Here is a 16,662-nt window from a genome sequence, read left to right on the forward strand (position 1 = left end):
ACGCTCAATAACCATTGATGGCATATTCTGGCAATATTTCATACCTTTATGCAGTTTTTAGACTCTGTCAACAATCATATGATCCCAATTACGCAACATTTTCAGAATATGGATCCAGCGTATCTGAAGTTCCTCAGCATTGAGATTCTAGAAGACTCCTTTCTATGTTTTAGCCAATGAATGGCTTGAATAATCAGGTTTATAGAAACACTATTATAAATATAGAACCACCGAAATCTCCTCTGCCACTTGTTATCTTTATTAAGACCGCATTTCTTGTCATGGTACAAAGGGAACCTTGATATACGGCACCCACATTTAAAACCAGGTCCTTTACGAAAAGAGAATAAAATAGCTGCCGAACCAGTTAGTTTTCCTTAGAAATCAACAACTACACGGAAACAGGTTTAAAGATAATTAATTCAGATCAATCATAGACAAATAAAAAGTTATATTTGCGAATAAATCTCACTTATATAAGAGTACATAAATATATCTGAAATGATTTCTTGCATTGAAGGCCTGAGCAAAATCAAAATATGATAAGGCAGTGATAGGTAAATGCGCTGTTCCGTCTAGATAACTTTATCTAATGATTTATGAGCGAGGCAGAGATCACAGTGAAGATCCCAATTTTAAAGGAGTCGTCAGAAGGTAAGGGTCTGCTTTTTCTTCCCATTCTTCTTGATGGGCTGTATCTAAGGCCGGGATCACACGTGAGAATCTCAGACGAGTCTTGCATCTTAATACCCGGCACTGCCGCTGGCACTCGGGAGCGCAGTGTGCGGCTGCATAGAAATACATAGAGCCGCACGCTCCGCTCCCGAGTGCGGGTTATTAAGAGTTTCTCGCATGTGTGATCCCGGCCTTATACTGCATCTCAGCCTCATTCAAGGTTGTGGGGCTGAGCTACAGTTCTAAAACTTCCAACAGATAAGCTTGACACTATTTCTGGGAATAAAAAGCAGATATATTTTCCTAATTCCTGAGACCCCTTTAAAATCTAGGAATTATAATTGACTAAAGAAGTAACGGTTACATTTTGGCTGCAGAGGCCGTTTCTGAAACTTCCATTCAATCGCTGCATGGTTACCTTCATTATTCATGGTTTTGCCTCATTTAATTGCATAAGAATAAAACAATCTTTAAAGCGTTATCCTGGCCAGAAGAATTTTTTATCTTTCCACTAAATGGGCAGTAAAGCAAGACGAGTGGTGCCCCCATCAGTGTGACCCTCACGACCACAGAAATGGGGGAACCACATTTTGTCCAGTTGAACAGCCAATGTCAGGAATTTGAATGGAGCGGTGGTCAAGCGTGTGGCCTCCACTCGCCAGACACAGCAGATCCTGGCCGTGGTCTAGCATCTACTTTAAGGTGGGGACAAGGGACCAGAGATCCTGGCAGTCAGACCCCAAAAATACAGAATTTAACATCTATTTTGTGGCTAAGTGATAAATTCTTCTGGCAGAATTAACCTTTTATAAAAAGACCTGTCACCAGGATTTTAGACTCTTAACTAAAGAGATGACAGTAATGGCGCTTTGAATCTCAATAAAATATCTCAATAAAATATACTTTATGAAGAAATCCGTTTTGTCGTTCTTCTGTAATTAGCCATGGACATTTTATGCTAATAAGGTGCGAGTGCAGCGGGGCTGGATGTTGCACTTGGCCCTCTCCTGCCAGTCTAGGTATTATTCACACACTCGCGGTCTGACAGGTAGGGACTTGCCTCTTCAGGATGAAATCTCATGCGGCGCCAGCATTGCTAGGGGCTGGATATGTACAGTAGTGTCCAAATGACGTCGCTGAACTGAGAAACAGATCTGCGCATGCGCCGCCCTAGGCAAGGCCAGCGCCTGCGGAAGCAAGTTACTGGAAAAGCAGTAATCTGTCAGTCATAGAACGGAGGCAGGAGGGGGAGCAGATACTGCTCGGACAGGCAAGCATAGACCCAAGTGTAACATCCAGCTCCCCGACAGGTGCGTATAATTAGCATAAAACGTCTAGGCCTAAATACAGCAGAACGACAGAACAGATTTCTTCCAAAAAAGTATCAGCTTCAAAGCGCCAAAACTTCCATGTCTACAGTCAGGAGTCCAAAATCCTGCTAACAAGTCCTGTGTAAAGGAAGACTTCAATCAAAAGTGAAAATCAACTACAGCCGAATGTATGTGCGTCTCCAACTTGCACGCTGTAAAGGCATTGCCCTCGCCATGTTTGCTGGTAGGAGTACAGATTCTACATTGTAGACTACATTGGTCAGTAATTCTGCATTCTGTCACCTATATGAAGTACCGGGTAACGTATACTACCAAGTGCATTCTATGACATGCAAAGCCCTTCATCAATGGTTTCCAATAAGGGGGTCCGTGCATCGTTAGGCCATGACTGAAGTTTCCCTTTTACTGACTCTATAAATGGAGGCAGGCACTAACCTCCTTCTACGTCCTTCCGAATTTCCAAGACAATACCGTGTGTACTTCTCCAGGCAATCATGGCCAATGTACATACATTGTTGTGCATTGCTGGACGGCATCATTAATGCTCATACTGTGCAAATCTCCCAAATCTAGAAAGCATTCTAGATCATAATGTGCGGCTAGAGTTACATCCAAAATGTATCACAGCAGATAGTCAGGCACCTGACAAAAGTCTATGGCTTATATGTTTTGTTCTTCAAGTACAAAACTTGAGATAAAGGCGCCAAGGAGTTTACCATCACACAATCGTTAGAGGATTGATGTGGTAGTAAACGTCCCCGATGTACCCCACTCCGTGTTCTCAGAGTGCCATATTGCCTGCAGCAGTGAGAAGCGATAGAAGCAGACATTAAACACAATAACATATCTCTCAGGCACTTGCGATATAACTCATATATATAACTAAATGTAATGCGATGGAGAGTAATTCATTCCTTCTGTTTCCAATACTCTGTCCCATTCCAGGAGTTTCTAGTAAATTGATATCTAGGAGTTTATTGATTATCCTGTAAAGGACGAAAGCAGTTTCTACTGACATAGGCTTCTGCCAGAGACTGGTATTGCAGAGGGCTGAGTGCTGAGAACTGCATCCAACAGACGAAGGGACGACAGCAAAAAATCCTCCAACTTTGTCTTGAGAAGTAAGAAAGCCCTCTAAAGCCCCAGTATACCAACCTAGCCTAAATGTTAGTATATAGGGGCATCCTGGTATTTGGATAGCCAACAAAAAAAAAGAAAGTTGCATTCCAGACAAGAAGAGGCAAGACAATGGGGTGAACAATCATGTCAAACAGGTCCAGAGCAGAGATAATCCATTAGCTGCCAAGAGAAACCTACAGTAAAACTGCAGTCAGTAGACTAGAGAGGTATTTAAATCATAGCGAGCAGTGGACACGAGGCGACTACTCTGATCTGTGAAGGGGCTACGCAGTCCGGTGCGGGGGGAATGGATCACACAGGCAGAAAATTACCACTGCAGCATGTGCAAGGATGGAGAAAGCGCCTCCAGAAGATAGTGATGAGAAGATGACGTTGTCCTATATTATAGAGCATGGTAATACTATTAAATGATTTATTATCTTTGCAGGTTTGAAATTATTTTGTTAATTTTAGCAAATTAGTCCCAGTTCAATAAACTTCTATTAATCTGCAGCAATCTGATCAGTGTGAATAACCAGAGACTACACAGCAGTTCCCATAATTAGTGCCACACTAGACAATTGGGACATCAGATATCAGACTGGCTAAAGTGTGAGGGGCTGCAGCCACCCTACAGGTAGTCACCGGCTCTACAAGGCACCCCAGCCTGACTACTGTGCTATAGGCTTGGGGCAGATTAAAGAAGCCCCCCAGGATGCTGTACTGGGATTAACTCTTACAGAACCTTATAGAGAGGGCATGGCAGGACACTGAGCATACAGAGCAGACGACAGGGCAAGACCAATGTTCAATGACTGCATGATGACAGACCCTCCAGCTGATGTAAGGCTGCTATGACACATGCACATTCTCGCCCCAATCAGACCAATGTTCCCAGAAAATATCACTAATCAGCAGTGCAGGTCTATTTAAGACATTTTATGAAGATGGGGACAATACCACAGGAGACTGTCCCATCCTGCAAACTAAAGATCTCCTACCACCCATGGTGGAGTTTTGGGATCCAACCACTATGCACAGTATGTACACTAGTAATAATGATCGTCTGGGTACAGATCAGGTCTTTTTCTGATCCAGTGGATCTGATCGTCATGCCCAAACATATAATACCATAGATAACTATGGTCACGGTGACTAAACGCAAGGAACAGAAGGTGGACACTGATGCGATGGAATATGGACACAAGCAAATGACAGCAACAGGGATCTTGTTAGCTGTATATCAGGACAGTGATTGTCCAAATAAGTCTAATCATTTGGTTTTCCCCCTTCTACAGTTTTTTAAGAGTAAAGGGGGCGACACCACTGCCCCGTCCTCTACTTTATTGTAAATGTGGGCAATGGCACTTTCCTCATCCTTTCATATACTGTATGTATAGAGACAATGCCACAAACCCCATCCTCCACTTTATAATAAACAAGGGGCAATGCCAAGGACCCCATCCTCTATTTAAAGTAAGAGGACAATGGCATTGATCCCATACGCTAATGTATATATGGGGGTAATGGCATTGACCCATCCTTTACTTTAATGTATAGATGGGGGTAATATCACTGACCCCATCCTCTACTTTATAGTAAAAAAGGGGCAATGCCATGAACCCCATCCTCTACGGTAAATATGGGGCAATGCCACGGACCCCATCCTCTAATGTAAAGGGCAATGCCACGGAACCCATCCTCTACAGTAAATATGGGGCAATGCCACGGACCTCATCCTCTACGGTAAATATGGGGCAATGCCCCGGACCCCATCCTCTACAGTAAATATGGGGCAATGCCCCGGACCCCATCCTCTAATGTAAAGTGCAATGCCCCGGACCCCATCCTCTACAGTAAATATGGGGCAATGCCACGGACCCCATCCTCTACAGTAAATATGGGGCAATGCCCCGGACCCCATCCTCTACAGTAAATATGGGGCAATGCCACGGACCCCATCCTCTACAGTAAATATGGGGCAATGCCACGGACCCCATCCTCTATAGTAAATATGGGGCAATGCCACGGACCCCATCCTCTACAGTAAATATGGGGCAATGCCCCGGACCCCATCCTCTAATGTAAAGTGCAATGCCCCGGACCCCATCCTCTACAGTAAATATGGGGCAATGCCACGGACCCCATCCTCTACAGTAAATATGGGGCAATGCCACGGACCCCATCCTCTACAGTAAATATGGGGCAATGCCACGGACCCCATCCTCTATAGTAAATATGGGGCAATGCCCCGGACCCCATCCTCTACAGTAAATATGGGGCAATGCCCCGGACCCCATCCTCTAATGTAAAGTGCAATGCCCCGGACCCCATCCTCTACAGTAAATATGGGGCAATGCCACGGACCCCATCCTCTACAGTAAATATGGGGCAATGCCCCGGACCCCATCCTCTACAGTAAATATGGGGCAATGCCACGGACCCCATCCTCTAATGTAAAGGGCAATGCCCCGGACCCCATCCTCTACAGTAAATATGGGGCAATGCCACGGACCCCATCCTCTACAGTAAATATGGGGCAATGCCACGGACCCCATCCTCTACAGTAAATATGGGGCAATGCCCCGGACCCCATCCTCTACAGTAAATATGGGGCAATGCCCCGGACCCCATCCTCTACGGTAAATATGGGGCAATGCCCCGGACCCCATCCTCTACAGTAAATATGGGGCAATGCCACGGACCTCATCCTCTAATGTAAAGGGCAATGCCACGGACCCCATCCTCTACAGTAAATGAGGCAATGCCACGGACCTCATCCTCTACAGTAAATATGGGGCAATGCCACGGACCCCATCCTCTACAGTAAATGAGGCAATGCCACGGACCTCATCCTCTACAGTAAATATGGGGCAATGCCACGGACCCCATCCTCTAATATAAAGGGCAATGGCACACTCTCTGTCATCCGCCAGCCTGTGGTAAATATTGGGACAACGTTCCCCATCCTCCGGCTTCACATGAATATGGGGCACAGTCACAGAACCCCCAAACCTTCGGTACTATTGGAATGATGGAGCATCGCCAGGGACCCCAAGCTCCAGCTCAGTGTGTATAGGGGGGCAATGGTCCAGGCCCCCCATCTTCCGCCTGCGCTGGGATCTGGGACACCGGCAGGATGACCTGCTGCCCGGGTCTCATGGACTCCTCGTAGGTGGGCAGATACTTGACCTCCTCGTAGCTGGGCAGCTGCAGCAGCACGGGGGATGAGATGATGCGCAGCTCGTGCTCGGACAGGTGCCGGACGCTGTCTATCAGCGAGTCCTGGGAGCTGGTGTCGTTGAGCAGCCCGGGGCCCCCTGTGCTCCGCGGCTGGGGCCGGGTGTACCTGCGGGGGCTGGGGCAGATCATGCGCTGCAGGAAGTAGCCGATGGCGAACAGCACCAGCAGGATGAGCAGCCCGGACAGCTTCCTGACGAACCAGCCCACATTGTCCAGGAAAGTGTGGAAGGGCAGCTGGCAGCACTTGATCTCCGTGTGACTGACGTTCCCGAAGACGCAGCAGCCTTCCCTGTCCCCGCACAGCAGATCCCCGCAGCTCCAGCCCGCCTGCGACTCCGGCAGCAGCTCAGCCCCCAGCAGCAGCGCCGTGACCAGCAGCAGCAGGGAGCCCTCCGGGGAGCAGCAGCTCTGCACCATCGTCAGCGGGCACACTGCAGCAGCCGGCACCGCTCTGCGAGTGTCACATCTTCACCAGGGAGGGGAGCGGAGAGCTGCAGCCCCCTGCAATCCTCCGACTGCGGCCACTGATGAGTAGGGGAGTGCTGCCTTCGGGGTCCTTGTCCCGGTGACCTTGGACTCAGACGACTTGATCATCTTCTGAGCGATGGTGTGCAGAGCAGCCTCAGTCATCCCAACCATCCCAGCATCATCATCAGCAGCAGCACACTGGCAGCAGGGCAGGCACAGCACACCTAGAGGCATCATCACCCATCACTCTGCTCCCTGATGCCCACCCCTGGCAGCGCCACCCATTACATGGCATATCAGCATGGGGGAAAGTTTTCTCTGCTGCTGGATTCCCAGCATCTGCCCAGATTGACTTGTACATCCACATGACCTGCAGATGATTACAGTGTATGTATGATGGCAGCGATTGATTGGGGCATGTGTGCGGCAGGTATGAGCTCTGGCCGGGTAGATCCTGACTGCAGACGGCTATGTGTGATGTCCGTGGCTGCAGACGGCTATGTGTGATGTCCACGGCCGCAGACGGCTATGTGTGATGTCCACGGCCGCAGACGGCTATGTGTGATGTCCGTGGCTGCAGATGGTTATGTGTGATGTCCATGGCTGCAGACGGCTATGTGTGGTATCCATGGCTGCAATCGGCTATGTGTGATGTCCGTGGCTGCAATCGGCTATGTGTGATGTCCGTGGCTGCAGTCGGCTATGTGTGGTGTCCGTGGCTGCAGACGGCTATGTGTGATGTCCGTGGCCGCAGACGGCTATGTGTGATGTCCGTGGCTGCAGTCGGCTATTTGTGATGTCCGTGGCCGCAGACGGCTATGTGTGATGTCCGTGGCTGCAGGCGGCTATGTGTGATGTCCGTGGCTGCAGGCGGCTATGTGTGATGTCCGTGGCTGCAGACGGCTATGTGTGATGTCCGTGGCTGCAGGCGGCTATGTGTGATGTCCGTGGCTGCAGACGGCTATGTGTGATGTCCGTGGCTGCATACGGCTATGTGTGATGTCCGTGGCTGCAGACGGCTATGTGTGATGTCCATGGCTGCAGTCAGCGCACGGACATAATGTGAGATCGGGATCAGTCCGTGAATATTGCCAGATATTAGTCACCAGATGTGTGAATTCTGCAGTGACAGCACCTGACATGTCTTCTGTCTGGTCCTCACGCCTGTGTAATATATGAGCCGTCCATGCTTTATGCCTCGGGTGCAATGACTTACTCCACTCTCAGTATATGTATGATTGGTGCATACGTACAGACCTGCAGATTATGGAAGCCGAGTCTGTGTCAGATCAGTCAGCCCATAAGAACATTCTGTAGATAAGATTCATTCGAGAAGGCGAGACAAACATGACAAGTTACGATTCATAAAACGTAAGAAGAGATCAGGGACGCTCAGACGTGTCGGCTTGATGAGCGGCAGCCACTAATACATTCTTTCTGATATAACATTGTGTACCTCTTTGAGGGTCTGGGTTGTTTTTTCTTTTTCAGGAAGGTGGAGGTCTATGAACGTCTACCGTACGTGATTCCTGGCAGCCCAACAAGTTATTTTCTCGGAGCCAAACCTACTGACATTTATACCGTTCTTGTCATTTATAAATCTGCAGATTGAAAAGTGGTTCACGGTAACAGGGATGGAGGCCTAGTGTAGGGAAGCAGCGGTGACGTCCACCGGGTCCGGCATGTGGAAGGGGTTAATGAAGACATTACTTCTACTTTATGTTGGTGAGATTAGTCTGATAAATACCTAAAAGTAATACAGGAAAGATGTATATCTTTGTACCGTGTTAGCCAGTAGATAGAAAAATATTCAGGATTGAGAGTCCTCAGTAGTTGATACCTTTTAATGGCTAACTGAAAAGATGGTAATACATTGCAAGCTTTCGAGACTACTCAGGTCTCTTCATCAGGCTAGACTAATACAAAATCTGAAGTCACATATTTATGCACAATACAGCCTAGAAAAAATGCAATAGATAAGACAAGTGACGTGAAGCAGAACTATCAATATGGGAGAGGGAGAAACATAAATATAAACATTGGACCAGTTCATAGATAAGGAGTCTGGATGTTTTATGGTCCTCTGATTGGGGTCTAGTTCTGTGTTGCCCTGCAAGGTTTTAAAAGGAAATTCCTTAATTGATGTAAAAAGACATAAATCCATGCGACACATTCATTCCAGCACTGAGAGTGTCAAAGTTCGTCATAAATTTGTACTCCCAAACTCGTCTCTCTATCTGAGATGTGAAGTTACCTTTCAATACCAGTAATTTCATATCCATGCTGCTGTGATCAGGGATACAGAAATGTTTTGCCACAGGTAGATCCATTCTTTTTTCTCTTATTGTGTGACGATGAGCATTCATCCTTGTTCTAAGCTTTTGCCCTGTCTCCCCCACATACAGACCCCCAGTTGGACATTTAGTACAAATAATTAAGTACACCACATTAGATGTAATGCAGGTGAAAGTACCTGGGATCTTGTAGTCCTGATGTGAGTTGGGGATCTTTATCTTGTCCGTGGTCATTATAAATGGACAGGTTTTACATTTTTTCTGGTTGCAAGGAAAGGTTCCTGCAGCTGTTGGAGAGGACAGGGAGCTTCTGACAATGATGCTTCTTAAATTTGGGGGCTGCCTAAAACACAGCAGTGGGGGGTCTGGAAAAATTGATTTTAATCGGGCATCTTTTTGTAGTAAAGGTTGTAATTTCCGTGCAGCTCCCCTTAGCACCTCCAGATTTGGGTTGTAGGTGACTACTAGAGGCACTCGGTTATTTTCTTCTTTAGCTTTGTAATGTAGCAGGTGATTCCTTGACAATCTGGTGGCTCTTGTAATTTGGTTTTCAATTGTTCTTGGATGGTAACCCTGATTCAAAAAGGTTTTTTTGAGGCGACCAAGGTGTTTGTCTCTATCCATGGGGTTGGAACATATACGATTGTATCTGATGGCTTGGCTATAGATAATAGAGTTCTTTATGTGTTTTGGATGGAAACTGTCCCATTTAAGGTATGTTGGACGGTCGATTGGCTTCTGATACAGGGATGTCTCTATTTCATTGTTTTTTAGCTTAATGATGGTGTCCAAAAAATTAATTTCGGTACTGGAGTAGACTAGACCCCAATCAGAGGACCATAAAACATCCAGACTCCTTATCTATGAACTGGTCCAATGTTTATATTTATGTTTCTCCCTCTCCCATATTGATAGTTCTGCTTCACGTCACTTGTCTTATCTATTGCATTTTTTCTAGGCTGTATTGTGCATAAATATGTGACTTCAGATTTTGTATTAGTCTAGCCTGATGAAGAGACCTGAGTAGTCTCGAAAGCTTGCAATGTATTACCATCTTTTCAGTTAGCCATTAAAAGGTATCAACTACTGAGGACTCTCAATCCTGAATATTTTTCTAAAAGTAATACAGGCTTGAATGTTAATATTCTGGGAGGGTCTATAACAGTGAAGAGGTTAGTGGTTAAATTCCTGGTGGTCTAGAGATTACGGGTGAAATCCCTGGTGGTCTACGTCATTAAAGGGGTTAATGATTAAATCTTAGGTGGTGGGAAAAGATTCATGGTTAAATCCTTGGTAGTCTACAGCAATGACAGGATTAAAGGTTAAATCTGTTAGTCTAGGACAGTGAGAAGGTTACTGGTTAAATCCCTGGGTGTAAAGGGGTTATTGGTTAAATCCCTGGGATTTACAGAGGTAAAGGCGTTAAAGGGATTATCTGGGATTTTCACATCCAGAGGCTAGGCCATCAATATCAGATCAGTGGGGTCCGACTTGCAGCACCTCTACACCTAGCTGACCAGTCTGAGGACATAGGAAATTGGGAATGAGACACCTTCTGTCTGAGATGGATTTCTCACCGGGGCCCGGGGGATTAGGTTACAGCCCTGCTATTATCCCAATGCAGAGACTTATAATGCTAACGATTGATTTTAGTAATGATGCATAAAGCTTGGAGTCCCCGTATATTCAGTCTGTAGACATTATATAGTCATCTTCAGCTCATGCTGGGTTCTCCTGCCATCTTCATCGGTGTTTCTAATGCTTTGTCAGGAGTATTGATTGATTTCTTATAACCATTTTCCCATTTTCAATAGTTGTAATCAAACAGACGTCCTGCAGCTTCTGGCGAGGAGGCATCACTGGCATCATGCCAAATGCACCGTGCCGAATATTGCTTCATTGTGTGAATATGGCAATACCACTGCACATCTACCTGCAAAACAACAAACCAACTCCTACCTGAGAGTCATCGAGTAACAGGAAAGCAGAGAATAAACTATCATACAGTGCAGGGGAGGGCAATTCATTTTCCCAAAGTGCCAAATGAATACTGTAACTGTTGCGGAGGGCTGAATCCACTGACCAAAGCAGTTATAGTGTCTGCCATTACTACATCTTGTGGTAGGGCATCCCACAGTCTGACTGCTGTAACTGTAAAGAACCCTTTCCTGTTTAGCTGCCAGAATTGCCTTTCTTCCACACGAGTGCCCCCTGGTCCTTAGTATGGTCTTTGGAAGGAATAAGTCATTCGCCAGTCCTTTATACTGACCGCACATATATTTATACACGTAAAAGATCTCCTCTGAGGAATCTTTTTTCTAAGCTAAACAAGCCCAACTTTTCCTTTTCCAATAATTTTTATTGGTTTTATAACATTTTTAAAGGTATGGGTAAAAATAGGGAACAATAGGTAGGGAAAAAAAAGTAGGAAGGGGAAGGACAAATATAACTTGGAAAAAGAAGGAAAGGGAGAATAAAAAAGAAACCCCCTATAAAGATAGGGGAGAGACAGGAAAACATACACTTCCATGAATATACATGTAGTTAAATGTTGCTTAATATTACAGCACCTGAAATTCAAAAATATTAATCATACAAATACTTTGCACGGATTCAAGTTGCTAAAAATAACAGCACCAGAAGAATAACGCAAATAATAATAATCGTATAAGTATAGTTTGAATTTACACAATATTAATATAACAGCACCTAGAAAATAAAATCATTATAAATATTCCTGGCATACAAAAGAAATCCTACATAGTTTTACATACAAATACAAAGTAGCGTATAAAATATATGAGAGCCTCATGTCTGGGAGGGAAAGTTCGATTCTTTTTTAAGGCTATGTGCACACGTTGCGGATTGCACTGCGGATTTTTCCGCGCGGGTTTTGTGAAATCCGCAGGTAAATCCGCAGGACAAAAGTCCTGCGGTTTATCTGCGGATTAGCCTGCGGTTTTGCCCTGCGGTTTCACACCTCATAATGATAAGGTGTGAAACCGCTGCGGAATCCGCACAAACAATTGACATGCTGCGGATTGTAACCCGCGGCAAAACCGCGCGGAATAATCCGCAGCATCTGCACAGCGGTTTTTGTTTTTCATAGGCTAACATGGTACTGTACACCGCTGCGGAAACCGCTGCGGGTCCGCAGGGCCAAATCCGCTGCGGATCCGCAGCAGAATCCGCAACGTGTGCACATAGCCTAAAGCTATACTAGTGGAATATACTTCCGTTAAATAGTCAATTATTCAAAACTACTATTAAAGTCACTATTCCAAATAGAAATATTAATTATAATGTCAAAGCAGTGGACCCTTGTCCGATGGTTACATGGCAACATGGACCTGTTTTTATTTGGGTTGGGTAGTTTAAGGGTTAATGCTGTCTCTAAGTTTCTTCTTTCAGGTTCTGAGGAATTGTTTTATTAATTGGCTGGTTATTAACCAATAAGAAATCGAGTTGTGTGAATTGACCCGGTAACGGGCTTTGATTGGGCTGCCTTTTCGGCGGGAGTAAAGGACTATATATACTGGAACCTGAGGTGATTTCATCACTTTTCAACTTTGAAGTTAAGAAGATGCCCGCCCTCCCCAATTTTATGTATTTCTCTCTTTTTCCGTCATGAAAACTTTATTAGAGTTGGGTACTATTGCTCTTTTCAATGAGCGAATTTTGGTTATCGGATTAATAAAGGAATTATTTATGGAATTATTTATTAAAGAATTATTTATTTGGTGGATTTTGGTTTTTCCCATGGATTTCAGTAACCCTTAATAAAGTTTACATGGCCACTTTTCTCCACATATGTCTGGATGTCTCAATTATTTATTATAGAGTATTTAAGTTTGTTGGGTCCTATGTTGCCATGCAAAAGTGGAGAATGTCCGTAGAGAATATAACAACTGTAATGGTCCAAGTCTTTCAAGTGGGATGAAGATCCTGTGAAAATTGGGATGAGGCCTCAGGAGGGACCGTGGAGGAGATTATTCCAGCACTTTAAGAAAATTGATTCCTTCCTCAGATTATTTTTCCTTTTAAAATCTTCATAATTAGTCAGTTTCTGAAGGAGGCAATATCTTTCTGGATCTTCTCCAGAGAATCTGAAGTTCGTAGAGACTTGGGACGTCATTAGAATGTGAGATCTCATGATTTTTGTTTGAAGACCCTATTATTTTTGAATCTTGAAGAGAGGTGTTAAATGTTCTATTGGATTTTGTATAGGTATCTTCATCCATTATCAATACTGTGTTTTTAAAAAGCTTTTTGATGAAATTCTCAGAGACCTTAACTTTGTTTATTTGCTGAGGGCCTGCCATCTTAATTTTGATTTCAAACGGCAGTACTAAATTCCCCTCATTACTGGGTGACCTTTCCCAAAGTGTCCACCAATGCTTAGAGGGCTTTACAGATGTTGATCATAAATCCTTCAGTTGGATAATCATCAGAGGCTGGAATATTGTTTATTAGTGAAGTATTAGAAATACGATCTCCAAGTCTCATACAAAGTTCCTTTTGATCCAGATTAAATCTACCAGATTGTAATAGGGTTTTTTCTTTAAACTCAAAATTTTCATAATTAGTAGAATTCTCTGAAGAAGAGGAATGAAAAGATGAAATTTCGTCGGAATCTGCCTCATTAGAAAAATTGCTTCCCATATTTTCAGAGGAATCCATCCTTTCAATAAACTCTTTCGAATGGACACTCTCTATTCCTTCCCCTAAGTCAGAAAAAGTATCTGTTTCAGGCCACGTTCACACTTTCAGTATTTGGTCAGTTTTTTACCTCAGTATTTGTAAGCCAAAACCAGGAGTGGCTGATAAATCCAGAAGCGGTGACGTGTTTCTAATACACTTTTCCTCTGTTTGTTCCTCTCCTGGTTTTGGCTTATAAATACTGTCAAAGCAGTGGACCCTTGTCCGATGGTTACATGGCATCATGGACCTGTTTTTATTTGGGTTGGGTAGTTTAAGGATTAATGCTGTCTCTAAGGCTGGTTTCACACTTGCTTTTTTTTGCAGTGCGTTTTTCCCGCAAAAAAACGCATTGAAAAAACGCATACAACTGCTGCGTTTTTTTTCAAGCATTTTTATGAGCATGCATGAAAAAAACGCAGTGTTTTTATGCGTTTGTATGCGTTTTTAGTGCGTTTTTACCGCATTTGCGTTTTTTCCAAACATTAGGTGGCCCCTCACACTAACCCAAACCATGACTTTACTAACCCTAACCCTAACCCTGACCCTAACCCTAACCCTGACCCTAACCCTTAACCAAACCATACTTAACCCTAACCCAAACCCTAAACCCTAACTAACCCTAACCCTGACCCTAAACCTAACCCTAACCCTGACCCTAACCCTGACCCTAACAATAACCCTGACCCTAAACCTTAACCAAACCATACTTAACCCTAACCCAAACCCTAAACCCTAACTAACCCTAACCCTGACCCTAAACCTAACCCTAACCCTAACCCTGACCCTAAACCTAACCCTAACCCTGACCCTAACCCTAAACCCCCTTAACTAACCCTAACTCTAACCCAAACCCCTAAATTCCATGGTTAACAAAAAAAACGCATGTGCAAAAAAAGCATACATAAGCATGCCAATGTGCACATATGCGCACCCATAGACTATAATGGGTGTCTTGCTGTAAAAAAACGCATTGCGCGCGCATGCGTTTTTTTGAGGCAAGTCGGACGCACCAAAAAATGCAACAGGATGCATTTTGTGCGCCCGAGAGCATACCGCAAAAAAACGTATGCGCGGAAAAACGCGTACAAACGCATGTGTATGCGCACATAAGCGCATCCCATGCAAAGTATAGGGAAAAAAAACGCATGCGTTTTTTAGAGCTAAAATCCCGCGAAAAAAACGCAAGTGTGAAACCAGCCTTAAGTTTCTTCTTTCAGGTTCTGAGGAATTGTTTTATTAATTGGCTGGTTATTAACCAATAAGAAATCGAGTTGTGTGAATTGACCCGGTAACGGGCTTTGATTGGGCTGCCTTTTCGGCGGGAGTAAAGGACTATATATACTAGAACCTGAGGTGATTTGATCACTTTTCAACTTTGAAGTTAAGAAGATGCCCGCCTGCCCTCTCCAATTTTATGTATTTCTCTCTTTTTCCGTCATGAAAACTTTATTAGAGTTGGGTACGATTGCTCTTTTCAATGAGCGAATTTTGGTTATCGGATTAATAAAGGAATTATTTATGGAGTTATTTATTAAAGAATTAATTATTTGGTGGATTTTGGTTTTTCCCATGGATTTCAGTAACCCTTAATAAAGTTTACATGGCCACTTTTCTCCACTTATGTCTGGATGTCTCATTTATTAATTATAGAGTATTTAAGTTTTGTTGGGTCCTATGTTGCCATGAGGTAAAATACTCATCAAATGCTCATTGTGTGAATGTGGCCTCAGAATGTGAAGCATGGTTTGAGTCCGACTGATCCGTTTCGTCTTTTATGTCGCTATTATTTTCACTGGTACCCCATTAGAGAAATGTGCAGAAAATGATTATTGAGGTAAATTTCCAAATCTGTTTATTAGAAGAAGCCTATTTTCTTCAAACATAGAATCTTAGGCTGGAGTCACACATAGTGACTCATCAGCGATCCTGACAACGATATCAATGTGTCAGGATCGCTGGTGAATCGCTATGTGATCGCTGGTGAGCTGTTAGTTACCAGCGCGCTGATGCAGGAAGCTGGTAACTAACGTACACATCAGGTATCTAAGGGACGCACGTCTCTTGGATACCCGATGTGTACATTAGTTACCAGCAGATCGCTGGTCTCCCGCCTGTCACACGCAGCGATGCGTGGTGGCCAGCGGGAGACCAGCGACCAAAAAAAAGTCCTCTCCTTTCCTGCAGCGATCAGCGATACCGGCAGGGGGCCGGTCGCTGATCGCTGTCACACACAGCGATCTCGCTGGTGAGATCGCTGTTGTGTCACAAAAATTGTGACTCAGCAGCGATCTCGCTAGCGAGATCGCTATGTGTGACGGGGCCTTTAGTAAGATTTCTGATAAGCTATCATTTGTTTAAAAGAGTCTCTTGATTGAGTGATAAGACTCTGGCTTTATATTCCAGGGGAGGAAAGCGCTAGGGGTGCGCACGGCGTCGCACGGAGGTCACAGCTACCTGGAGCGGTACGACAGTGCCCGTAGCAGGTAGGCATAGTCGGACACTAGTGTGCATAGAGTACTGGGAGCATGGTGGCTTGAGCATAGCCACCCATTGGCGCTGACTCTTACTCTCCCTAACCAACATGCGTATCAAAGGGAGGGGAGTCTTAATGAGTCAGTCACCAGAAACATGCATCCTTCATCATACACACAAATAAGCATAAGAGTCTATACTAGCGCATGGCCGAGCGGCCATACAACTCTTTTATAGTGGCGTCCTTCCGGGACCTTCCCAGTGATGGACTAATCCGAGCAGGAGCGGGACCTGTGTTTGTGACCTCCGACCTCCAAAGGGAGGTCGTCCCACGGGCATGCTCAGTACCCAAAAGATAG

General features: G+C 44.7%; 1 protein-coding gene across 1 annotated transcript; it reads right to left on the reverse strand.

Moving 5' to 3' along the window:
• Positions 1–236: 236 nt before the first annotated feature.
• CUNH3orf80 (chromosome unknown C3orf80 homolog) lies at positions 237–7,109 on the reverse strand. Its single transcript, XM_073578971.1, is given in 3 exon segments — positions 237–6,814; positions 6,817–6,877; positions 6,879–7,109. Coding segments are annotated over 3 exon segments (879 nt in total). The 5' UTR covers positions 7,074–7,109; the 3' UTR covers positions 237–6,191.
• Between the last annotated feature and the right edge of the window lie 9,553 nt (positions 7,110–16,662).

The sequence above is a fragment of the Dendrobates tinctorius genome, unplaced genomic scaffold, assembly GCF_039654945.1.
Source record: "Dendrobates tinctorius isolate UK_male_01 unplaced genomic scaffold, ASM3965494v1 ptg000060l, whole genome shotgun sequence".
NCBI lineage: Eukaryota > Metazoa > Chordata > Amphibia > Anura > Dendrobatidae > Dendrobates > Dendrobates tinctorius.